Here is a 26935-nt window from a genome sequence, read left to right on the forward strand (position 1 = left end):
ACACAGGATTCGAGGTGAGACTCCTCAGTGAATTCCTCTTCTCCCTTCCTGACTCACAGTCCTGCACCTCATGGTCCTCTCAGATGAAGCCAGGCTGTCCTCCGCTCCCTGCTTGGCTGACCCCAAGGTCTGTCCCTGACCCCTGCAGCCCCTCCTCGCTCTAAGGGCACCAGTCCGTCCCGGCCCCGCCGCCCGCCCGCCCTCTCTTTCCTCCGCGGCCGCCTCCGCACTCGAGGAGAGGCGGGAGGGCGGGAGCTGCGGGCGGGAGCGCGGAACGGGCCGGCACTCTGCCAAGAGAACTGGCCGTGCTTCCCGAAAACGGAGGGAAATTCCCTGCCCTCTCCATCTGGGAAGAGGCACCGCCTTGCCGACGGGAGGGACGTCCGAGCCCAGGCGCTCCGTAGCTCTTCCCAGCAGTGACGCGCGTCCCGCTGCCCACCAGGTAGGGAGCAGCCTCACCTCGCTCCTCAGGGAGCTGCTCGGCGGCCGCAGGTGAGTTGCGCCGTCCCCTCCCTGTCGCGGCAGCCCCTTCCTCCCCTCAGTAATCCCCGCGGGGGGACCCCGGCAGCCATCGCTGCGCGGAGCTCGGTCTGCTCCTCCTGAGGAAAATCCACCTCCTCCACGTCGGCGCCTTTTTTGAAAAGCTCTGTGGAGATATTACGCTGAAATTTAAGCCCGGTGATGCTCGCCCTTTAACCACCGCTTTTCCAGGCACCCTTCGGCTCGGCGGCTGCAGCCCACCCTCCTGCAGCTCTATCAGTAGATAGAGATCATCAGACATCACTCATCTATCAGTAGATGAGTGCCCCCCTAGCAGCACCCATCGCTTGCTGTAGAATCCATCGCGTTTTATGATCCACCACTCTTCTCTGCTTTCAAGATGTCACTGCTTCACTACAGCGTAGAAGCTGCTGCTTTGAACTAAGCAAAATCGTGGGATGACGATGATGCTCCAGACAGGTGATTGGGTTTGGTTTTAATTTGTCCCGTTCTTGCTACTTTGAGAAGGTTTTGACTTGCTCAGAAATGCAAGCCCAGACCTTTAAATTCAGCATCAAACTGAGAAAAAGTGTTGTTCCTGCTCTCTTTCAACCATCAGAAATCTGTAGTTTAATCTCGAAACCATCAGAGTGAATGAGAAAACATCGTGAATTCCAGTGCAGTTCTTGCATTTTTTTGAGTTTGACTTGTTTCTGGCATAAACTTTTTACCTCTATTCTAATCTAAATATTGCATGCCTCGACCATTCCCACAGTTAACCAGATCCCAGCAGCATTATAAGTAGATTATAGTTGAAAAGAAGGTAAAATTGTTCTTCCTGTTGGTATGAGTCATGCCAACACACTATGCAATTCCTTCCCTGAAGTTGTTACCATGTGCTTTCTGATAGAGCAGTCGTCTTTACACAGTTTTTTTAGCACTTGTATGTTTTTAGAACCCTTTTTTTTCCCACTGTTTGATTGCTTTCTTTTTTGGATTCCAGCCTTCATGTTTCCTGTTCTGCCAAAAGTCTTTAAAAAACAAGCAGCGTGCATCAAAGAGCTTCCAAAAGACAGGAGATAAAGCTATCCTTAAGTGATCAAATGTCTACATGCCTATCAGACCTTAATTATTGAAATTAATTTCTTCCACATGCAGCTCTTTAAACTTGATGCTCACCAGTTAGATCAGAAGGGCTTATTAGGAGATTTCAGTGTCTTATACACAGGCTTATTTTTTGTGCTAGGTATTATTGAAGCTATACTTAAAACTACATAGAGGAAGAAAAGTACAAGGGCTAAAGGAAGGCATCATCACTTTAGAATTTAGCGTCTCGACTAAAAATTTCTTTCAGAATTCAGAATTGTTGTGATGTTTATTTTGAAGAGGAATCTATTTAATTGTAGGATGCTTTGGCAAACACTGATTTTCCCACACTCGGTAGGTTTCTGATGGCTTGGCACTGCTCCCTGTGTCAAGTAAAGTGGCCTCAGCTGGATGCCAGCTCTGCACTGTTGGTTCTGCGAAGGATATCGTACTGGGAACTGCAGGAACTGGGTGACCGAAGGCATACTTCAGTGCAGAGTCTTTGTACTCTAGACAGTTTAGCTCATTTTGGCACTTACCTAGTTTTCTGATTGTTTAAGAGGAAAATGCCACCACTGGAGAATGAATTATTCTACTTATGGTCTGGTTTAATTTTTAGGGGAGGCTGTTTCTCTCTTTGGAGGCTACAGAAGGAGTCTATTAGGTTCTGGCACTAACCAAATCAGTTATGTTAGCGACACTGTATTGTGTGGCATGAACTGGAATTGTGATTCCCATCCTCAGATTGCCTATGAAGTAGAGGGAATGAGAACGCAGGATGAAAAACATGATGCAAATCCAAAGTAGTATGATAATCAGATTTGCATCACTGGCAGTTCTCTTCCACCTCCGGTCTAGGAAAATTTGTCTGCTCAGTAGTGATTATGATTTTGGTGTCCTTTAAATGATTAAAGATTTTTGGACACTAGAAGCTGAAAACATTTCTTTTGCCAGCCTAAGTGCAGGCTTTGGTTCATCTGGGGATGTGGGTTGTGATTGTCAGCTGTTTTAAATAAGCAAAGCAAAGGGTTCTGAGAAAGTAAAGTTGTATGAAGTATGATTTGAAATATGCAGCTGTAGGAAGATTGATACAAAACAGATTGACTCTGCAGTCAGCTAATACTAGATGTTCACAGCAGGAGTTTCCTTTCTTATGCATGAGGGTATTGCAGGTACTGCAGTAGTATGTGCACCATATGGCTACAGCTCCCAGCCAATGACTTCTGGGTACTATGAGACTGGTCTTTAAAGAGGGCTTAGTTGAATTTATGTGCTTTAATGCCTGTGAAGAGAGGTTTGATGAAATGTTTATCTTAGGCATGTTTACCAGATGAATAATGGGAGTTTCTTTTTCCTCTCATCCATGACATCACAAAAGCACTGGCGTGGACAGGACTTTGGGGGTCATCTAGGTCAGCCTTTTGCTCTGAAAGAGAAATGGTTTGTCTGGAGATATTTATTTAGAGTATACACATACTACCTATTGAAAGCTATTTCATCTCTTCCCAAGGTAATTTGCTCCTGTACTGTCTCCACTTCTTGGGTAATTGCTCTTTAATTGTCAGGTCTTTGAAAAATTCCTGTTGGTGCTGAATATTATTGCAGCTGCCACCGGGTGTCCAAAATGTTTCTGTTGTATTGATGTATCTGTCAGTACTGATTAATTTCAGGTTATGTTGGGAATCCTGAGTCCATTTTTTTCTGTTTTGTCACACTGCAGATTATGTTTTTCCAATGGGAAGAATTACAAGTAGACTATATATTCACGAGTTAGAAATCGTTTACCAGTTATTCAAGTTACAGAGTGACAAGGCTAAGCAGATCTGCTTTATTTCTCCCACAGATGTAGAATTTTTAGAAGGGGGAAGAATATAGGGTAAAATGAAAAAATTCTTGCTCAGTTAACTTTATAGATGTTTTAGGTAATTTTGTGCCCAGTCATCCTCAATTTATGGCTTAGGATTATCATCCATTTTATAGATCATTTCAGTGTGTCCCAATAACTAGATCATCACAGAAATTAGAGCCACAACTGCCGTTGTTAAGGCTGGTGAAGAATAAGAGCTTAGGGGAGTGATTAATTCATTCTATTTGTCATTTATGAGGGCATATGTGAATTAATATGTCTAGTTTGGGGCTCACAGTACAAAGAGGACTGCCAGACTGAACTGAGTCCAGGAGAGAAACACCAGAAGGCTTTGGAAAGTGGAGCATGTGCAGGAGCCACTGAAGAAGCTGAGTTTGCTTAGCCTTGGGAAGAGAAAGGTAAGGGCAGGTCTAACTGCAGTCCTTTCCAAACTGCTGAGAAGTTACTCAGAAGACAAACCTAAACTCTTTGCAGCTCTTCACATGAAGAAATGGGCAGAAATTGTAGCAAGGACAATGTAAGGAGAAAAATAAATATGTTAATATAAGGATAATATAAAAGGAAAATCCCTTCACACTGAGTGGTTAAGCACTGGAACAAGTTCCCCAGAGAAGTTGTGGAATCTCCATCCTTGGAGTTCTTCAAAACTCAGCTGGACAAACTGCTCTATTCTGCAATAGGCTAGAGAAATGCTATAGCAACATTATCTTAATGATAAAAGTAACTAGAAAGAAACAGTATTCAAATTATATCTCTGTAGTCCATATTCAAAATCACTGGCATGAGAGCTACTTGTTCTAACCTGAAATTCATGGCAACAAAGTACACAGGCGTTCCAGGTTTGAAGAATGTAAAAAAACACTTAGGCTTGAAAAAAAAAGTCAGAAGAGATTCATTCTCAGATGAAGAACCATGGTATACTGTGATATACTCTTATGGTATTCATACCTTTTAAGACTGGGAAATATGGAAAAAAGCTATTAATCAGAACTGTGGTTGTGATTGTCACTTTTTTTGTGACATTGGTGGTTACTATTTCTCAGAGGTAGTACTTTTCTTCTTTCAGGGTGATAAAACCTTTCTTGGCATCTTGGCTTCATTGATTCCCTTTGTTGTCCAATTATTTCACTTTTGGCAAGGATGTAGTTGACCTATTATCTTCATTAAGTTCTTTTAAAGTGAAACTGATAATGTATTTTGTACAGCTGTTTTGATTCTCTTTTCATCTCTGTAACCAAGACTCAGATTTTTAAGTGGTGATTTTTAAAAAGAATTTAATCATTGATAATAAAGAATACGTGCTTGACATTGGTTGGTAGTGATTACTGAATGTGATTAGTTTGTCAATCATAAGCAGATGTTTCTGCATAAAGATGAATTAAGCAAAAACATGCCTCTTATATTAGAATTTTTTTTTTCTTGAATAGTATTTAATTTATTTAAATTTACTTCATATTCTCTTTTGTCAGAGCATTCCGGATCTTTTCCCATAAACACTGGTTTCATACCTAACATTGCACATATTATTATAACTTATTATACAGTAACAAACAAGGTTATTAACATACTGAATAGTCAAAAGCATTGGAACTGTCCAAAGTAAATTTCTATTTTCATGGTAATTTCTTATATTACACTCTCCTTTATTATTGTATGGCAAAAAAATATAAAAGTGATCTAACCTGTGTTATTAGTGAAGTGGAAGTGTAAATAAGTGGAAAGGGATAGTTTAGACATTTATTAATAAAAAAATAATAAATGGACATTTATGACACACAGCAGTTGAGAATACTCTCTAAGAGCAGCAGAGAATTTGGATTTGTTTCACAAATAGGAAGTGATTTAAACAAATAGTCCAATATGTCATGAGTTCTGTAATACTTTCTCACTGTATTCAATGTTGGATTTGAGTGGTAAGTGACAAATAGGGCAAATAGCTTTGTGTCCAACCACACTGATGTTTAAAAAATCAGGAATTTTGTGGGGCCAGGTTTTCATCATGCTCTCATCATATGGTTCTGTGATAAATCAGGAGTCATGCTACAGAAACTAACTGGTTTTAAAACAGAAAGTCAACTCTCTTGACTTTAAAAGCAGTTTTATTCTCACTTGTTTCTGTAATAGGACATGGAAGATTTGCGTTTGTGTCTTAATATTAATTTCATATAATTCAAAATAATAATAATTTGTTGAAGAGTTACCACATTTTTTAGCATAATTTGCTTTGGAAAGGCTTCTTTTTGTGTTATTTACTTGCCACTCACTGCTCTATAAGAAAGAACCACTCTATTGTGTTTATTCCAGGCAAAACATAAAGAATTATTTTCCCTTTCAGATACCATATTTGATCAGATGACAAAAGAAAGACTAAAGTTAGAAACTATATAAAGAAGTGAACTTCCCTAAGTCAGTTCTTGTTGCATGTGAATTAGGCCTAAGTTCTCAAAAATGTTTGGATTCTTTTTTCAGGTTGATTTTAGTGTTATCCAGATACTTTGAGGATGTTGCTATAATGGCAAAAAAGACTGCAGAAGCCTATACATTAGGCAAGACAACGCTCAACTTTTGAATATGTGGGCCTCTATGTGAAGTATTTGTGGTCACAAATAAAAAGTTGGGACACACTGCATTAAAGGTGTCTGTTGTGAGTACTGAGCCCTGTGTTGCAGTGATAGATGCAGCACTCATCTACTCATTTTCCATGTGACCTTTAGAAATATGAAAGAAATAAAAGGTTGAAAACTTTTATTTTGATCCTTGGGAGAAATTAAGACCAAAACCCACTAAACTGAAGTGTCTGTAGCTCTGAGGTTGTAAACTGGAGGTTTTCTGCTAGGAAGAAATTACAGAGTGAATTCCTTGCCTTTCTGCAATCAGTAAATATTCTGTCCTTGGCTTTAGTGGGGACAAAAGGTCACTCCAGTTATCTGTCCTGCTAAGAGGTTTTAATTTCTGTTATGGAGACAGTAGAAGAGTCTATCAGTATTCTACACAGCTCCAGAAATGCAAAACATGGAAGTTAAACTTAAAGAAAGCTGTATCTGTAGTCCTGTTCCTGTTGTTTGGATTACTGTACCTTCTGTGCCTGAGTGAGTAATCATACTGAATGTTCAGCTCCCCCTTCTACTTGGGTGAATTTGCAGATCATAGATATCTTGTGAGATCTGACATCCAATTAATCCCTAAGGACTAGACTGTGAAGATGTTTCATGCTGTCACAACATGAGCGTAAAAGCTCTAAAAGGAATGTTAGATGGAGCACTGTGGTACTTGGAATGACAGTCCTGCTAGGACTGGAACTTGCTAAGGCTTTGATGGATGTATTTCAACTCCAGTCTAACTAAAGCCCTCCATAGAGTGTCCTGGGTGCTGGCAAAGGGTAAGACCATGCTTTCCAAAGTCTACTGTATTCTTCAGGTAGAGTTGAAACCACAAGGTATTTTGCACCTTTGATACTTTTTTTTTTTTGTTTTTGTTTCCTTGTTAAAAAGATATCTTGTTATTTGTGCAAGACAAAAGCCAAAAATATATCAGGACAAACTTCTGTTTTAATATTCCTTAGAAAGAAGCAGGAAGAAAACTTTAAAGATATTGTGGTTTCTATTGCTTTAGATTAAATTGAACCTTTTGAGTACAGTGTATTTTTCCCTATGCTGTAACTAGGTCCTAAAAATAAGTGATTTTTAAAATTCCTTATCTTTCTTTGCCCATTCTTCCTGAATTTCTCTTAAACTGCCTGGAGCCTGTACTTGTGTTTTTATTTAGTCATTCTTAAATATGGTAACATTATCTGGACAATTGTCTGGAATCCATTTCCCCTAAAAGAAACAAATAAATGGAAATGTCTTCTGTCCTGATAGATCTTGTGCAGGAAAAAGCAGATGAATGATGAATCACTTTATGGTTCTGGTGGTACTGCTCTCTTTGATGACCTGTTCCACTACATACTCAGAGCAAGGTAAATGTCTGAACGTTTGCTTTTTTATTTGGGAACAATCTACAACAACTGAACCTTTGGACTTGCTTATTTGTAAGTCTCCTGTACTTAAGCATCCTGTTACACACTTAATAAAGTTATTTTCTCTGGTTAGGTCACAAAGCATCTTGTATAATTAATGTTTGCAGCTCCATCATGCGAAATTCCCTGTCATATCAATAACTTGCAATTATGTGAAACCTGGGTGTACTTACTTGTCTGCTTCCCCTCTACCTCATATTTCTGATCTTTATTCTGTCATATTCAAATAGCTTATGTTCTCTGACAACTTCTATGCTTTTCTACTTCTTTCGTTTCTCTTTCATTTTTGTCTCATCTACAAAAATTTTAACACTTTTGTTGGCCCTTTTCTGATTGTGCCACAAGATTTCAGGACCAGATCTTTATTTCTTGCCCTTCAAATATGTATCCTCTACAAAGAAAAAAAGCAAATAGGCAAATTCAGAGGGAACAAAAATTAATATGAGGGTAACTTTTCAGAAGCATTTTAAGGTAGAAGTACTGCTTGCACACATACTGCCAGCAATAACATTGGGCATGACTCTTAAAACAAAAAAAATTAAGAAAAAGGACCAAATAGTTTAAATTGAATTTCCTGTGTCCACCCTTAAGAAGGAAAAATTTGCCAAACTATAGTGGGAATTATATGCGTTATATTGTCTTAATTAAGTTGGAGAGGCAGTGAGAGGGGTGTTTTTTTATATAAATGTGCTTGTTATCATACTGAAGGGATAATGTATTGGTTTCAGCCTTTTTTTTCTTCTTTTCAGTCTTTAAATTCATGTATTCACACTCTATGTGCCTGTTCTCAGGCACAGTTTTGAGATTTTTACCAATAACCCTAGAGTGACAAAACCTTGTAATGTGGGCAAGTCCACACAGTTTCTGCATTACAGTAACTTGGTCACTTGTTTTGACATGCAGTTGTTCAGGAATAAAATTAGATTCAGCTGTTAATCATAAAGCTATTCATATAGTCTTGAGTTCAATTTCAAGTTAAAACAAGTCCAAAGATTCCTTGTTTATTTAACTTTTGGTGGGAGAGGAAGACTGTAAGTGTGAAAGCTACAAATATTTCATGTTTAAATTATACTACAAAGGTATTCAAGTCATACATTGTAACTCAGTAGGCTTCAAGGTCATATTAATGTCCTTAGCTATATTTTCTTCTGTTTGTTGGTGCTGTGTGTAAGTCCTGGCTGGTGATCTAGGCTCTTGTGCCTGGCTTTGAGGAGAACAAAATTGTGTGTGTGAACTCTGAAGTGAAATATCATCTGAATAAAAGTGGATCTACACTCATACAGACGGAGAAAAAAAATCAAAAGAAACCAATGAGACCTTTGTGTTTTTTGTTAACTTGGCAGGAGAAAATGAACTCCATGGTGAAAAAAGAGATGAGATTTTTAGCTTGAACAAAAAGACACATTTATAGAGGAAAGAAGCAATCTCATTATTGATGCAACAAGCATAATAGTGATGCTTGCAATTAGAATTGGATAGAAGGAGCATAAAAGCAGATAGGGAAATTCAGAAGATACAAAGGGGTTTCTTTTCAATTTTTCACCCTGAAAATTATGAGATTTCTGCCAACTATCTGGATTTTCTTTCAGGCATATATGTTTGCTTCCCTTGGGAGTCTTACTTTGTGTTCTTGAGTTTCATTATGAGACAAGCCAGATCCACTCCTTTAGGCTTGTTTATTTGTGCTGGGCCCATCTGGCTCTCCCAGTTGCTTCAGCACTGCAGGAGGAATGCACAGGAATGGTAAGAGACAGACTTAGACCATCCCACAGAAAGATGGAGGTGTCATTATAATTACGTGTCTTGTTCTAGCAGAAGGATCCACAGCCCTGACTGGGATCCTGACTGCAGCCCTGGGTGGAGCAAGCAGATATGTACCTAACACTACACTATCATCTGAGCTAGCTAGGGGAGGGAAACTCTTGAGCTATGCTTTTAAAATACTTGATTGGCATTAACTAATATTTTTTATTGTTCCTCTTCATAAAGCTAAAAAGAGATGGATCGGTATTCCCATAAAGTAACTAGTAGACTGAAAAATAAATTACTGGATACAGGAACCTCATTCTAGCCTGGTGATGCTTTAAGATGAAAGATTATCTTTGCTTTTGATATCAAGAGCTTGAGTCTTATTCGTTTTTTGTTTTCCTTCAGAATTGCATGCTGTATACTACCCCTGGCTACTGTTCTTTCAGGTCTACTTTGTAACTTCCCCATACTTGAAGAACTAAAGCATACATAAACATTATTATTTTTGTGTCCTTTTTGTGCTCCTAGAATCCTTTGTGTTTCCAGTAACATATGTTAACATTTCCAAGGATCTGGTGCTTCAGCAGCTGGTGGTGGAATGGGATGTTGGCAAGTCAGCACATGAGGCTGAGCTGGCAATGTCTTTTGAAATACAAGTCTATCAAACAGATGTAGCTACTACAGTGTGGACAGTAAGTATACATATATATATATATAGGTATATTAGTTATTTATACAATAAAGAATGCTAAAGAAAAATAAAATTTTCAGTTATATATGCAGATAGCTTTGCTGTATAGCTTTACTACTTACAACCTACTACTTACAAAACTGTACTAAAAATACCTCCATATTTCACTAGATGCCAGACTGAGTCTAATGTTTTGTCCTGTGTTTGTGCAAAGAAAGTATTTGCTCAGCTGAAGAATCATATCCACTTGTGAAGAATGTAGATACACTTTGCATACTCTTGGTGAGGGATTCTGGTGGGTGGACTTAGGAGATTTGATTTTAAAGGTCTCTGTTTCCCTTTTAAGGTGCAGGTCCCTTGTGTGAGTCATGTGAGTCATGTTGCTGCAACTCCTCTCACAAACCAAACTATGGATTCTTCCATCGTTTTCTTCTACATCGTTTCCATGTATTAAATACATGTGTTAATACTTAGTAGAACTGGAAAACTGTTCTTGATCACTTACAGGTGTTACTTGTGAGAAGGGACATAAACAGAGAATATTGTGTTTTTCTGAAACCAGAAGTCAATAAAATAAGATGAGCACTGTTAAGAATCACAGCTTACTCTGATCAACCAAGTTGTATTTTGTCTCCAAGTTTGAAGGACCACATCTTCACTGCATATGAGCTCTGTACATTTTAGAAAGATTTTGACCACTTTGATATTTTTATAGGATTTTTAACACTCCATGAGTAGGTCTAATCCTGTAGTCAGAAACCAAGCAATATAGTTACAAAAAATTAAGTGGTTTTTTTGAGTATCTGTCCATCAGACTCCTAATAACTCTCTGGAAGAAGTAAAGAATTTTTTTAATCCAAGGATGTATCCCATTTAATTACTTAAAAGCAGTATGACAAGGAAAATAAGATTTTTTTTTTTATGTCACTACCATGTAGGAATGTATTTGCTTCTATGTTTTTCTGATGAATATGTATCACTAAAGAAACTATGTGACCCTGCTTGTACCAAAGCACTGACATGCCATATAGCTTCCAAAGCACAGATTACATTCCTTAGTGCTATAACTGAGAAATCAAATCATGAACTAATTGCAGAGAATTTCTCAGTGGTCATATTATGGAAGTGCAGGTGTTGCTGATAGAAAGCAGTACTGAAGAGCAGTTTTCCAGCTGTCAGAGTGAGGCAGGGCTCTGGTCTAGTTCATTTTAAAAGAATTGATCGGTATGCTGAGTATCTGGCACAGTTGTCTTAAGAAGTACTGAAATATATATTTGGTTATAAAATATACTTATGATTTCAGATGATTAATAGATTTTTTTTTTTGAGCTGTTTTTCCTCATCCTACAGGTTGTCGTATCAGGGAGATTCATTCATATGCGTGGTAACCTTTCTTCTATCTCTCTGACTACATGGTGCCCTGGTTAGCTTGAGTTGCTGTGCCACGTATTGGTGTAGCATTTTTTGTGTCTAGGTGGGCCTTGGCAGCTACACGCTGAGAGATCTTTGCAGGACATTTTTAAATAATCAGCAGAACATTTTGTATATTTCACTGTGTGTTTGCATTTATATACTTCAATATAATAATTGCCAAATTGCAGAGCATTTGGCTCTTATAATTTTTGAACTCCATTTTTTTTGTGTTAGGCTGTCTCTATTCTGTTCTCCTGTAGGGACTTCAGCAGTTTTGGATGCATTTTTACATATTTCTTGCTTATACATATTACTGCAATTAAGCATTTTGGGATACTTAACAGATCTTTTTCCACTCCACCTGTCACTGATGGCAGTACTGTGTCAGATGCTGTGCCTCAGCGTTACAATGAGGCATCTTCTACATAAATCCTTACCAGACAGTGCAGATTCTGCTGTAATTCAGTACCAGCACTATGTAACCCACAGTGTTAGACTAAGTGCACCTGCAGGCAGCAGCAGCATCTGTGCATGCTATTACTCAAGTGATAGCAGGCACAAATAACACACTGGAAGTCTCTGAGGGAGAATCCATTTCATGAGAAGGAAGGCCTGAGTCACAACTGTGTTGTCTGGGTCAAGCAGTCTTGCCAGCACATCAATTACTCCACCATAGATAGCACAGACTTGTAAGCACTAACTTAGCTTGCTAGTTACTTAGGATGAGGTCATGTCTAGTGAATGAGGTTTCAGAGATTCATTTTTCAAAAGCATATTCCTCTTTCAAGCTTTCTCTCTCTCTTACTGCTTTTGATTGAATTTCCGAAATGTCTACACATTGCTGTTGTTTCAATACTTACTGGCCTTTATTTCTAGGAGTTCCTAAATGTCACACTTGATAAATCAGGAAAGCCTCTTCATTGGGTATGGGATTCAGATTTCCCTTTGGAGTGTATGTCACACTCTGTGAGAATCAGGAGCAGAGCAGAAATATCAAATATTTGGAGCCAGTGGAGTCTGTGGAAGACTGTCCTGGGTAAGCAAAAGAAGACTTTACAATATTCTTTATATTTTTCCAATACAAGATGGATTGTAATTCACTGGTGACTTTAGTACTAAAGACCAGTTCAGGAGAGATGGCATCAAAGTAAGAATTCAATATGAACTTGTTCATCTCTAAGAACTAACCAACTCTCTCTCTTTTTTTTTTTTTTTTTTTTTTTTTTTTTTGGCAATAGTAGCAATGCTTAAGATCTTGTTTTAATTTGTGTATGATCTTCCTAAGCTAGTAGACCAAAAGTTTTAGAGCTTTTCTTGCTCACACATTAAAAGAGTGCAGTGCATAGAGTGACATGGTATCTTGGAAAGGCTCCAGTGTAGCCTGTCACAAGGTCAGGCACAGCCCTAGCCCAGACTGAGGGATAAGAGAGGAAGCACAGAGCTATAGCTGCATCATCTGACACATGCTCTGCATGTCTGGAAATCATAGCTTTTATTAGTACTGAAAAGCTTTTATTAGTACTGAAAAAGCAGAGTGACAGGAGCAAGTCATCTTGAATTTCTGTGAGCTATGAGAACAAACAGGGAGTGAAGCAATAATGTAATAAATGATATTACAATCCCCCCCCCCCTTTTTTTTTTCCAAATTATAATGTCTTACTAGAACAATTGTGTTTCCAGAAAATTTGGTGTAAACAAGATATATAACTGTTTTAGAAAAAGTAGCTACAGTGATTTTGTGAAGAAACACTGTTCTTTGGAGCAGCAACAGCTTTTTAATTATGGAAGTTTTACTGTCAGTAGAAGCATCACAGGTCTGTAATATGTGGACTGTGGCAAATAATCTTAGAGTCACAGAATACTTTTGGTTGGAAGGGACCTTAAAGATCATCCAGCTCCAAGCCCTTTGCATGGGTGGGAACACATTCCAGCAGACCAGGTTGCTCAAGGCCCCATCCAACCTGGCCTTGAATGTTTCCGGGGATGGAACATCTACCACCTCTCTGGGAACACCTGTTCACAGAGTGTTCCACCACCCTTGTAAAAAATTTCTTCCTAATGCCTAGTCTGAATTTACCCCTTTTTAACTTAAAACCATTATCTCTTCTGCTGTCACAACAGGCGCTACTAAAAAGTCTGTCCCCATCTTTCTTATAAGCCCAGTTTATGTACTGAAATGCAGCACTAAGGTCTCCCCAGAGCCTTCCTCAGGCTGAACAACCCCAATTCCCTCAGCCTGTCTTCATAGGAAAGGTGTTCCAGCCCTCTGATCATTTTTGTGGCCCTCCTCTGGGCTTGCTCCTACAGGTCCATATCTTTCCTGTTCTGAGGACCCAGAACTGACAGTACTCCAGGTGAGGTATGACTAGAGCAGAGCAGAGGGGCAGAATCATCTCCCATGACCCACTGGTCACGCTTCTTTTGGTGCAACCGAGAATATGGTTGGCTTCCTGGACTGCAAATGAACACTACTGGCTCATGTTGATCTTCTTATCAACCAATATGCCCAAGTCCTTCTCAACGAGTTCCTCTCAATTGTTTCTCCTTCTCAGCAAGGTTGCTCTCAATCCATTCTCCTCCCATCCTGTACTGCCACGAGTTGTCCCAGCCCAAGTGCAGAACTTTACACGAGGCCTTGTTGAAGCTCATGCACACATTTCTTGAGCCTATCCAGGTCCCTCTGAATGGCATCCATGTCACCTGCACCACTCAGCTTGGTGTCATCTGCAGATTTGCTGAGAGTGCAGTCAATCCCACAGTCCATGTCATTGATGAAGATGTTAAACAGCACTGTCTCTAATATGGTGACCTCCGAGGGACACCACATTGAGCTGTTAACTTCTACTCTCTGAATATAAACATGCAAACAGCTACTGCTCCACCAAATAGTCCATCCATCAGATCCATCTATCTCCAATTTAGAGAGAAGGATGTGGTAGGGGACCATATCAAAGGCCTCGCAGAACTCCAGATAGATGATGTCTTTAGCTCTTCCCTTGTTCACTGATGCAGTTGTGTAGGTTGGTGAAGCCAACCTTGGTGAAGCCATGCTGGTTGTCTCAAATCAGCTCCCTGTCCTCTATTTGCCTTAGCATAGCTTCCAGGAGGATCTGTTCCATGATCTTCCCAAGTACAGAAGGTAAGTGTGGCTGACAGGTTGGTCATCCACAGGGTGCCACCTTTCTACACCTGTTCTAAAAATGGGTGCAATGATTCCTTTTCTTTAGTCACTAGGGAATTCACCTGACTGCCAGGTCACCTGACTTTTAGATGCTGTGGAGAGTGGCTTGGCAAATATATCATCTACTGTTTTCAGGACTCCGCAATAAATCTTGCCAGGTCCCACAGAGTTCTGTACATTCAGGATCCTCAAGTGTTCATAAACCTGATTTTCTCTTACACTGGGAGTGATTTTGCTCCACTAGTTTCTTCCTTGAGTCCATCCACCCAAGAAGTCATGGAAGAGAGGCCTCCAGCCAACACTGAGACAAAAAAATTGTTCAGTATCTACCTGTAGAAATGTTTCTTATACTTTGTATACCTTGCCAAGTTCAGCTCCAATCATGCTTTAGCCTTCCTAATCCCATCTCTACACAATTGGGCAGTGTCCCTATACCCTTCCCTGCATACCTGTCCCTGCTTCCACTACCTGTGCATGGGCATAATTTGCTGATCTACCTCATTTTTTAAATGGGAAGTAAATTGCAAGACTCTCCTTTCTTTCTCACTAGCTCCAATCTTGGATTTTAATTTTTCAAAAGAAACTGGATAAGGGTCAAAATAGCTCTTTGTGTTACAAAATGACCCTACATTATACACCTGATTTAGAGCTCTCTGAAAAATAGTAACTGTAGACTTCATAAGATTTTTGGATCATATTTTTAAGAGCACATTTTATCTCCAGCCTATGCAAAAGCCTGTGAGTTACTAAAAGCCAGCTGATTTTTGCATCCAGCAAGAAGTCCATCATTGAAAGCGAGAGGAGTCTCATTCCACTTTAAACACCCCCTTATTGATATGATCCATTTGCTGTTGACTCCTCTTAGCTGAGCTCTGCATGAGTTTCAGAATGTGATGTTTTTCTAGCCTCCTGGTCACAGGCCTTTTGGCTGTGCAGATGGGCCTGTTTATAGGTGCAGGAAGTAGTGTTTTTCTGTAGCCGGTTCTTAAACACACCAAGGTTTTTCCCCTAAGTGAAAGACAGTGAGATAGATTTAGACTTTTATGTAGTTTGTTGAACTACATTATATGTTTATGCATTTAAGAGAAATACAGGTGTCACTACATGTGAAGTTCATCTCTGTACAGGGGCAAGTGCTAAGAAAAAGTCCATAAATAGAAGATTAGCCTGGATAGTTTGTCCATGAATAACATTAGGAGATCTTTTTGTAAAGGATAGTTATGTATTCCAGTTGTAGGCTGCTGCCATGAATGGATTTTTGAAATGGTTTGTTATGTATTAATTTTCAGGCCTGGACACTTCAAATAACCATGGACCACAAATTTTTCCAAATGAAAAGATTGTAGAGGAAGGTTCTGACATCAGCTTTTGTTGCATTGGAAGTGAAGGTCAAATTGTTAAGGATTTCTTTCTAGTTCCAACTATTCCTGCTTTTAATCACACAAATGGTCGACTTGGACTTCTCACTGTGAAAAATGTCACACATCACGGTTCTCCTCACATCATGGTCTACTGTCAAGAGTCTTGCAATGAAACGCAATGCTATGATCATGCAGGTTTTTTTGTTGGTAGTAAGTGAATGCATTTTTACAGTTCTATTTTCCTTCTTGTTGTTAAGTGAAGAATGGCTATGTGAAATAGAGAAAAAAACAAAAAAAGCTTGCTGTAAGACATCATTATCCTGTCATGTCTGGCTGAACTCTGTTTAATATCTGACCAGATCTGAACACTTGCATAAGGAAACCATTAAAGAATAGCATTAAATCTATTCAGATTAATCTCATTAATTGATTCTAGGACATATGATTGATTTTATATATACCTATCCATTTAGAAGATCAGCTTCATTGTCTGTGTTCATGTGATAAGAACGCAACGCAGTCCCCCTTCCCAAGGCTAGTAGCAACTTTTACCAATAGAAAACAATATGCATTAAATTAAAGAATTAATTAATTTAACAAAAAAACAAACCCAAGCAGACAAGTTTTAAATAAAATTATTTATGGTGTTACCCTGATTGTCTCTGCAAAGTGGTGACCAAATAAGTATAATGGAAATATTAACATCTGTAGTAACCCAGACTTTGTAAACGTGTATGATTTCCAGTTTGTTAATCTAGTAAAAAGTTTGGTGGCTTTTGCCTTGACTGCCATGCCATTGTGTTTTCTTTTTTGGCTGTTCCCCCTGACAAGAACCACCAGATACACCTCATGATTTTTCCTGCCAAACTCAAGACACGAGAACAGTAACCTGTACCTGGAGTCCAGGAGGAGACACCTATCTTTATGGACGTCATTCACCAAAATATGTCTTGTCTGATGAGTAAGTTTTCTCATTGTTGCATTAACTCTGGCCTGTCATGACTGTACATAACAGTCATGTTCTTTCCTTTAAAATATGTCGATATGTTTTTTATCTTTGTTGTAAGTAACTGTCTGCCTCTTTCCTGCTCACTGCTCACCTTATTTAACAAAGTTTGAGCAGAGCAGAATGAGTCAGACTGCCTGTAACATAGTTGTGGGTGAATGCAGGTTCTGCATGAGAAAGTTTGTTATTACTATTCTCTAGAGTTACCTTATTTGGATATCTTTCAGTAGTGGGTAACACAAACAACAGATAAATAGGATTCAATTATCTTCTAGACTGAGTATTTTTGTGTTCTAAGTCATTGACATTAATGCTGACTTGAACTGGTTATTCCCAGCTAACCCTTAGTTAGCCTGACAAGCCTCCCTACTTCTTTTTCTTAGGATTTGGTGAATTTCATTCTAGTATTTTCCTTCTTGAGTCCTTGAGCTACTGACAGTCCTATAGCAAAAAGCATCTTCCATCTATTATTTCAGCTTTTAAACAGCTGTGACATACAAGACCTCACCTTTGGCTCCCTGCTAAAGAGGCATCTAAATGGTGAGGAGAGGGGTTTTACAGCAGGGTCTGCAGAGAAATGGGAACTCATGAAACAGGACATGTTTAGTCATCAAAAGAAACAAAAGATCTCAGCAAAAGGCAGGTCATCATTGTGTATACCTTCATAGGCTCTGCATCATGCACTTCCATAAAGATATTATGATGGTGATTTAAAAATGAAAGGTTAGAAGATGCACTTGAGGTTACAGCTTCATTTGAAAGCATAATGATAGATGTGAATGGTTTAGTTCTTGGCAATTAAGTCCCTTGTTTAGAATATCTGCCAGAAAATTCACTAAAAGCAATTTAACTGTATCTTAAAAGGATAAAGTAAACTTAGTTGTTTGTTGAAAGAGTAGCATTCATCTTAAAAGAATAAAGTAAATTCAGTCCTTGAGGAAAACTTTGTTCTAATTGTGAGAACACCTATGTTCATACTACTTCAGGCTAGGGTAAAGAACTAGGGATAGAAGTGTCTTTTTGTAGTCTGCTCAGCCTTTATTTCTTTTGCGATGCTGTATTCTAGTTGGGTAACAAAATATTCAACATCTATGTCGATTCTACGTTATGAAAAAATGTCTTTTTCTCTGTTTCCTACTCCTTCTTTGATAGGTTTTCCCAAAACCCAATTCTGTGCACAGTAAGTTGTTCTGAGCAGTGCTCATGTTCTTGGGATATAGAACAGCAGAAGATCTGTAATATCACACTGACTGTGGAAAACCCACTGGGAAAGAAAACTGCCATGGATGTTTTTGATGTAACTCACAGAAGTAAGGTCCTTTCTGCATTTTTGGCCTCCTTTCTGAACTTAGTTCTTGGGTGTCCCAGCTTAAAGTATGGAAGTCCTTAATTTTTGTCTCTACAGTTTTTATGCAATATCTATCCCTCTGCTGCAGTTACCTGCTGTCTCTTCAGCTTCAGCTTAGTAAAGTTGTGTTAATGGTAGAAAACATAACTGAGCAGTAACTGATGGCTGTGGTTCCTTCTTCCCTATTAGGTGTGGCTTTTATTACAGTGTGCCCTGAGTCCCATAAGTTCCCACCCACTCCTTCCCCAAAACACCTATTTCCTGCATCTTCATCAGTATTTTCAATTCTCCCGTTGTCCTCTAGCCCCAGTACATCCACCTCACTGTTCCCAAGGTCCTGTGGCTGCCTAACCTTTTTGAAAAAGCAGGATCCAACATGTGCATCACCTCATTCTGGAGATGACAGTGTGATGAACAGGCAGACTGCTGGTTTAACTGCTGAGTTCTGTCAGTGCTTCCTTCCTCAGAAACACCTGTTGCTGTTTGGCTAGACAGAGTTTTTCAGTAGACTTGCAGAAACATAGGTTAAATGCTTGTTTCTGTTAGATTTTTCTCAGAGAGGCATGAAAGTTCTAAAAGGTGATTATTTGGTTTGGTATAGAAGAAGTAGAGCAGGAAGAAAGTGAAGGAATAAACTGACAGGCTGTAGTAAGACAACACTACTGTTATAAGTTACAGATTTAAGTTATCATGGACAATCAGGCTAAAATAGGTTACAGTGTGCTAAGTACATTTAAGCTTTACCACAATCTCTGTTTTCCATTTCTAGTGATTATTGCAAGTTAAAGGTACAACTATTGCATTTATGATATGCTGAATGTTTAAACAGTGATTTCTGTAAAGTCCTTTGTGGTTTTTTTCTGATCTTTGATGTGTTTACAGTAGAATTTTCCTTACTTAAAGGATATCGGCAAAGACGGGAAAACTAAAATCCTTCATTTTCAATTCTGCTTGTGGCAGCTGGCACATACAGAATCAAACAAGCTCGTTTGAGTCTGGAAGTCATCAAATTGTAATTCATGGTCCAAGAAATTCTGGGATAATGGCTGGAGCTGTAAACATACCACTCACATGCATTGCTGTGTCATTTCCTACAACTGAACTGATAATATGCAGGAGTTTGAGATCTTCTGCTTTCACTGAATGCTGTTTACATAGCAGTGAAAGATCTCAGAAATCTTTTAGAAGTAGAGTTGGCACTGTTTACCAGGGGGTAACTACTGGCAGGAGACAGTGTAAGAGCTGTGAAAAAAATTTCTGATCAAGAGGCTGGAATCTGAGACCTTACTCACTATACTACATCAGGACCCTCTTCCAAGCCCTGGATTAGAGAATGTGACTGCATTTAGAAGCCTTTAACTCCTTCTTTTGTTAATAGTTCCAAGGCAGCACAGGGTTTTATTTTTAATCTTGTATAACATTTACTTACACTTACATTTTGAAATTAATTTTTACTAATTTGTATCTCCATCTCCTAGACTGGCAGAAAAAACCTGTTTTCCTTACTTGCTTTTACTACTCAGCTGAAAAACCTTCAAAATACTTTTGACTATATTTTGTGTTTTACAAGAGCTAACTCAGATTTTCTATTGGCAGTTTATCCCACTGCACCTTTCCAGTTATGGGAAGAATGCACAGATACAGAGATCACACTATACTGGAAACTTCAAAACATAGGAATTGAACTCTTTTGTCAGACTGAAGTGCTCCAACCCAATGGGAAAGTAGAAGTGGTATGAGACCTGGATTTCATATACAAATCTGTAGCAAGTATCTTTTTCACTTAACATTAAAAAATAATTTCCCAGCATTATGAATACACTCTAAATCTTGTGAGCAAGTTGATATGTCTGGTTTCTGGATCTTCTTGCTCCCAAGTTCTACACTGGTGATGTGTCCATGTGGGTAGTCATTGCTGGAACTAATTCATATTCCCACCACTTCCTGTACTGCTGTATGAATTGTGTAGTGTGACTGGTCTGCATCCATGGCTCTGTCCTCTCTTGGATGGGTTTTGACAGTTGTTGAAACACAGAAAACAACCTTACAGACCTTATAATTGCTGTTAGCTATTGCTGATCTTGATTTGTCATGTTTTTGTGACTCATACCCTTTTACAAACAAGTGATAGAAAGGCACGTTTATATTAATGCAGGAGCTTTCTGTGTACTATTGGGCTGCACTTGGTGGTAGGATGTCTATTCTCTAGTGAGGGAACATTTTTTCTTCCCATCCGCTTCCATCTCGGTGAATTATTTGAATAGGGTCCTTGTCTAGTTCCACCTCTTTCACAAGAAGTGAAGCTGATTGACTCATTGCATATGCACTGTGGCTACTCTGTAGCCTTTTCTCATCTGGGCACCTTGCCTCTAACATATTAAAGAGCATTACTGAGATTAGGAGCAAATTGTGTTCTGGCTTAAGTAATGCTCAAGAGCTGTTAGATCAAGTGACTGCTGCAGCTGACCATTGCAGGAGACAGTTTAGAGGAGAGGCTTAAAAGCATGCTCTGTTTTTGACTTCTAGAAAAACTGACCTTCTTAGGAGAGAGTAAGGGAAAAGGTTAGGAAAAAATGGAAGGAAAAGGCATCTGTAGATGTTGTGCACAGAGTTGGAACAACATCCTACTTCCATGAACTAAGGGACCCAGACTGGGTGAGGATAAGATCTCACTAAATTCCCTCCTTCATATAAAGAATAGTAAGTGTTTCAAGTGACTCAAGTCACTCAAGTGACAAGTTAATCAGACAGTAACACAAAGATGACTTGCAGACTTCTTTTTGGATCTCCCAGTCTTTGTATCACTATTGTTCTATGATCACCTTTTCCAAGTCAAGCTTACCTGACTATTATAGGACCTAGAGGAATTTTTTCAAAGCTGAACTGAACTTTGACTGTTCTGTTTTTCTGTCTTGCAGCACAATAGTTCAGCAGGGCACCTTAGTTATGGGAGTGTCACCCTGAGGGGACTGCAGCCATACACTGAATACAAAGCCAGAGTACACTGTGGGGCAGCTCAGGATTTCTGGAGGTGGAGTGAATGGAGTGAAGCCCAAACCATCAGAACAAAGGAAGCAGGTATGTCCAGCCCTTTGAGAAGAAAAGCTAGAAGGATGTTCTTTGCTAGCCACCTCAGTTTGCTATTTTCTAATCTCTGCTTTATAGTTAAAGCAGAGGCCTGTTTCATGCATAAAAGCAGAAGCACACCAATCAGACTTTAGGAAGATGGCTTCTTAGACAACTCTTATCCCACCTCCCAGTCTCTATCCTTTCATCCAGTGCAGGCAGTGGGAAATCCAGGTGGCTGGGTGGATGGACAGGCTGAGTTACAGGGTTCTGTGAGGGCTAGAAGAGCTGTGCAGCAGTGGGAAAAAGCACTTAGGAACTGCAAGCAAGGAAAGATTTTTCTAGGGGAATGAACCAGACCTCCATTCAGAAAAAAAGAATGAAGAGAGAAAAGAAATTAAAGGATATTTTGGCAAGACCTGGGAGTGAGGGGGACAAAGAGCTTTCTTCAAGTTGGAGGAAGCAATTTAAACCATTTATCCTTTCTGCACGTAGAGAATCTTTGTTTTACTGTATTTATTGCAGCTCCATCAGGGACACTGGACATCTGGAGAGAAATTAAACCAGGGCTGGGGGGCCGGAATGTGACCTTGTTCTGGAAGGTGAGCATGGGTACAGGAATGAAAACAAAACCTTGCAAAAAGGAGTTGGAAATTTCTTCCGAGAACTTAAGAAAGTTTCTTGGCACTTAATAGCAACTCAGTAAGAAAATGTCTTAGGAATTTAAGAAAAATATGACATATAACATGTTTCAGAATGTACATAGTTGTATGTTGGCGTGCTGTCTGGCACTTCAGAAATATACTTCTGTTTTTTTAAGCATTATAACAAACACGAGTCTTATTTTTTCTGCCTTTCCATTTCAGCCAGTATGTGTATGCATTTATAGAAACAAATGTTTATATTCTTATAGAAATAATACATACAGTTAGTTATATAAAGCTCTAATTGCTCATCTCATGTTTTTTTGGCAAAAATTACTAAATACTTGATGTCTGACCACATAATTTTTTCCTCAGCAAGGACCAAAATTTCAAGCAAATGGAAAAATTATTTCATATGAAGTAACCTGGACAAAAGTTGAAGATGCCTCTGAGCCTGAAAGCATATCCCTTTCATCAGTCTGCAACAGCACAAGGATTTTCATTGATAGCCATTCCTACAGAATCAGTATCATGGCAAAGAACAATGTTAATTATTCACTTCCTTCAGTATTGATCATCCCAACAGGTAGTTTCAATTAGATTTTGATGCCCTTTATGAGAGTTTTTTTCCCACCTATTTTAAGTGAAGTGATAGCTTAGCACCATGGGAGAACAAATGAACCTGGCCTGCTAACTCACATCACTGCATTCTGGAAATTATAAATTTATTTTGCCTGTAGGGTGGTAACTGTGTGTGCATTCAGTTTCAGGGCCTTGATCCATCTCTTACAGCAGAAAGCCTGTTTTTGACAGGGAGTCTTTGCAGATTAAACTGGGGTCTCAGACCTGCAGTGGGTACCATGAGGGTGCAAACAGGGAACTCTTAATGTGCGATTAACCTCATATGACTTTCTGTTTATGACACCAAGTTTCTGCAGCTGAGGTTTTTTTATCAATATGTGGTAAAAATTACTGGATGCTTTTTGAGCTGTTAGCTTTCAGCACACAAAAATGAGTCTATACATCTGACAGTGAAAGAAAGAAGTATATTGCTGTTAAGAGTTTAGCATTGATCTTCATTTATGAATCTGAGTTCTCATGCAGGAAAGCAATACAAACTGTTTCTTCCATTCCTAGGCCCTGAAGGAGATCACAGTGGTTCAGAGCTCGAGGAAGAACGGGTTAATGGTACCGATGATGGCATTTTTTTTTCCTGGGAGCCCAGACATATCTATGACAGCTACATTATCGACTGGTGCAACGTTCCAGCCTTGCAGCCTTGTGATTTTCAGTGGAAGAGGTTTGGGGCAAACACTTCCAGTGCTCTGATCAGCTCAGGTGAAAGCCCAACAAGTTTCCTTTCTGGTATCTGTGCAACAGTTTTTTATGCTGCGGCATTAATGTAACATAAGAAACAAATGTAGTGGAATATTGGATTCTGTGCAGTGCAGATGTAACTCTTCAATGTGGCATCATGTTTTGCCTAGCAAGGGCATAAGACCACAAATATGCCAGGACCATTAAGCCTTGGAAGGCAGCATGGTATTTTGCAAAAACTCTCCTGAGTAGCTTGGAATAACATCTTGATGGAGGATGGTGAGATTGATAAAAGAGTTAAAAGTCTTTTAGTAGGAGAGATGCAAAATGGAGCTCTGCCTTACTTGTAACATGGGTCTGAATTTTAAACCCAGGCAATTCAACACCTGCTGCATTGTGAGAGGGCTAGTGCTGTCAGCATGCCACAAATAATGTGTCTCAGCACCAATCCCTGCTCAGGACCAGTTGTGTGGGTTTTATCCCGTTGGTCATTGGTGACCACTAAATCCTTCCTGGCTTTGTGAAAGTTGCTCTGATTCACTTCCACAGCTGCAGAAATGTGGACTTCCTGAAGTCTCTAGAGGCCAGAGTTCATTTTGGAACCAAACATGCTTGAACAAAATTTGACTGAATGCATTTCAATATGCAAAAAAGTAACTGTACTTCAGTTCATACAAACACACGGAAGGCTGCATCCTCACTGAAGGAGAGTGTGGTAAAGTGGGGATAATGTTGTCCAGTTCTTCAGTGGGTTGCACCTGGTTAATCCAAATGGAGTAGATGTCAGTGAAGATAATATGAAATCCTCATGCATGCATGGGTATGTGTCTCCATTAAACAGTCCAAAACATGAGTTTAGCCTGTGCCAGAAGTGGAAATGAAATTATCTTGTTCCTTGATGCATTTGGAGTGTATTGTGCACACATCTTGAATACTCTAGGTAAAAAAAAATAATAATTAAACACCTTCCCTCAGTTCTCTTTCAGGCAGAATAAATGGATTCAGTTCACATTGTGCACAGTAAGAACTGGTTTACCCTGTGTCTCCTTCAGTTGCTTTAATAGCATAATACCACACAATGATTTTTAATGCACTGTAGTTCCCTGTAGAAAGCAATTAAGAAAAAGCTAAACCAAAAGATAAACCATAGCCTATTTTTATAATCAGTTCCACTATTTTCTAGCTGCTTTTGTTCCGGGGGTGAGATACAACTTCCACGTTTATGGATCTGTTGCTAATACTGCCACCTTACTGGAGAAGAAGACTGGTTATTTCAAGGAGCTACGTAAGTTGACAGCTTACTTGCTTATTTGCTAAATTCATCTCTCACAAGCAGGAGAATCCCACAGCTTTCTGCCTGCAACTAACTAAAAATGTATTTACTGCATTTTTTCTGTGTAATTGGTGAAGCACCTAAAGCACATGTACCTAGCTCTGTTTTGAGGATCCTTGGCTAGTCCAGTTACAAGGTAGAGTCCAAGTTAATTAGACTAGCTGTACAAAGCTATGATGAGTCAGTGCTTTCTGTATAATGTGAACTGTGAAGATTCTGTGAAGCTGAAAAGTTTTGGGGAATACTTTGGCTTTGTTCAGGTTTTTTGTGTGTTTGTTTTTTTGTTTTGGTTGGTTGTTAACTGGTTTTTTTGTTTGTTTGTTTGGTTGGTTTTTAATTTTTTTTTAATTAGTTTTTTTTTCCCAGCAAATAAGATATGAAACATCACATGGGAATGTAGATGTTTTTCAAGTGAGAAGACAAACATTCTTGAAGAATAATGGCATTTTTTAACTTGAATTTTCTCTCTTCCAGCTCCTCTGTTTGACCCTGTTGTGGAGAACATTGAACTGACTTTCAATGCAGTAACATTGTATTGGGATTCTTATCCCACAAATGAATCACAGCCTGGCTTTTTAAGAGGCTACCATGTTTATATATCACCTTTACAAGAGGACTGCAGTTTGAAAGGATCCAAAAAACATGTTCTTCCAGGTAACTGAGCTCTGTGATTTAGGAAATTCTATTGTTGATATAGGTGAAAGACTTTTGTGGCTGCTGCTGCTGCCACAGCCTCTTAGAAAGTTCTAGGGTAAATTGGCTCATTAGGCACTAAGTAGATTTCAACACATTGCTTTTGATTTTTCTCCGATGCTTGCAGTTCTAGTGGGTGGAAGTAGGCTTTATACAATTTATAGCCCCTTGTCCTGTTGTCTGTAGCTCCTTTTAACTCCAGTGTGGGCTCCAGAGAGGATGCCAGCAGCACTGTGGGAGGATTCAAGTTTCTGCCTCTTGTGATCAGAGTTCTGGATGACTTTTGAAAACATCTGTTTGTGGTCTACTGGGATGAGAGTCATAGGAAGCACGTTAGTTTTACTAGTATTTGGGGTATCTTAGAAACAGATGGGACACAGTTTACTTCTACACCATGACTGTGTAAATTCCCCATTTAAATTCCTTTACAGTGAAACTGTTTGTGGTTGTGCTCTGCAGTGGTGTTCCTTCAGCAGAACTGAGTTGTGGGATGGCACAAAGCCATGTTTAGACTTTTTTTTATATCTGATCTTCCTGCTCCACACTCAAAGCTGCACCAGATGACTTAACTCCATTATAATTTTCCAACGTTTCCGGCATGTTTAAGGATGGTTTTTTTTTTTTTTCTTAACTCACCTATTCTTCCAGTTGGGTCATGTCCTATATCACATCCTTCTACTGATGAGACTCAGCACCAGGCTCAAAAGCTTACTTTGAAATGAGGGAGGTTTATGTATGAGTTCCCATTGGAATGAATCTAACTGTAGAAGTACCTTAATTCTGCAAATAATCCCAGTTAGAATTTAAAATGTTTGAATTGAAGATTTCCTGCTTCCCAGTTTGTCTGAGCTAGCAGGCAAGGGGTGTGCCTGGGAAGAAGAGGAATAATACAACTCTTTTCTCCCTGGGGTCTGGGAGTTGCACAACAGAGAGGCCAAAGATTTTTTTTCAGGCAAAGATTTCTTGCTTTTGATTATCTTCAAAGAACTTGACCTAAGATTAAGGGCTGCATGATTCTGGCAAAAAAGGAAATGGCAAAACCCAAATCATTCTGGTAAAAAACCTTTAACTAAAGGATATTAAAACAAACAATTGCAGGTTTTGTCAGCAAGTTATTAGGTAGTCTGCCAGGTGATGTGTAATGCTGTGGAAGATGCAGTGAGAATGGATGTAAATTCACCCCAGTGGCAATGAGTCAGGATGCATCATCCTTCTCAGAAGAATGTGTGCAAATTACAAAGGTGGGTTGCACATGCTCTGTTACTTTAATGGTCTAGCAGTCTCCCTTAAGCTGATTTGTAACATTTTGGGGAGACCTTATTGCAGCCTTTACAGAGAGCTTATAAGAAAGATGGAGAGACTTAATCAGGGCCTTGGTGATAGGTCAAAGGGCACTGGCTTAAACTTAGAGGGTAAGTTTAGATTAGATAAAAGGAAGAAATTTATTACAAGGGTTGTGAAACACTGGACCCTCTTTCTTAGTAAGGTGGTAGATGTCCCATCCCTAGAAACTTTCAAAGTGAGGTTAGATGGAGTTCTGAGTTACCTAAGCACCTTCAGAGACCTGAAGGTCTCCTTGCTCATTGCAGCAGTCTGGACTAGGTGACCTTTATGGATCCCTTCCAGCCCAAACTATTCTGTGATTCTGCTACTGATTTTGTGACCTATTCGGTAATTCTGTC

At 39.2% G+C, this 26935-nt stretch overlaps 1 protein-coding gene across 4 annotated transcripts in view; it reads left to right on the forward strand.

Moving 5' to 3' along the window:
* The first annotated feature begins 363 nt into the window (after positions 1-363).
* The window catches only part of OSMR (oncostatin M receptor), a 30154-nt gene continuing 3582 nt past the window's right edge, over positions 364-26935 (forward strand). Inside the window, exons 1-18 of one of the 4 annotated variants that reach the window (XM_071730645.1) lie at positions 364-492; positions 712-759; positions 804-960; positions 2945-3076; positions 3711-3831; positions 7294-7391; positions 9729-9892; positions 12181-12340; positions 15775-16056; positions 16678-16807; positions 18005-18162; positions 19797-19933; positions 21119-21278; positions 21792-21868; positions 22286-22496; positions 23048-23248; positions 24411-24512; positions 25035-25214. In XM_071730645.1, coding sequence (XP_071586746.1) covers positions 7319-7391; positions 9729-9892; positions 12181-12340; positions 15775-16056; positions 16678-16807; positions 18005-18162; positions 19797-19933; positions 21119-21278; positions 21792-21868; positions 22286-22496; positions 23048-23248; positions 24411-24512; positions 25035-25214 — 2035 coding nt within the window. In that variant the 5' untranslated portion in view covers positions 364-492; positions 712-759; positions 804-960; ... (1 more) ...; positions 3711-3831; positions 7294-7318. Of the gene's footprint in view, positions 493-711; positions 760-803; positions 961-2944; positions 3077-3710; positions 3832-7293; positions 7392-9728; positions 9893-12180; positions 12341-15774; positions 16057-16677; positions 16808-18004; positions 18163-19796; positions 19934-21118; positions 21279-21791; positions 21869-22285; positions 22497-23047; positions 23249-24410; positions 24513-25034; positions 25215-26935 lie in introns of those variants that run through there. The other 3 variants (XM_071730646.1, XM_071730644.1, XM_071730647.1) reach the window with 3 other exon arrangements.

The sequence above is a fragment of the Heliangelus exortis genome, chromosome Z (assembly GCF_036169615.1).
Source record: "Heliangelus exortis chromosome Z, bHelExo1.hap1, whole genome shotgun sequence".
Lineage (NCBI taxonomy): Eukaryota > Metazoa > Chordata > Aves > Apodiformes > Trochilidae > Heliangelus > Heliangelus exortis.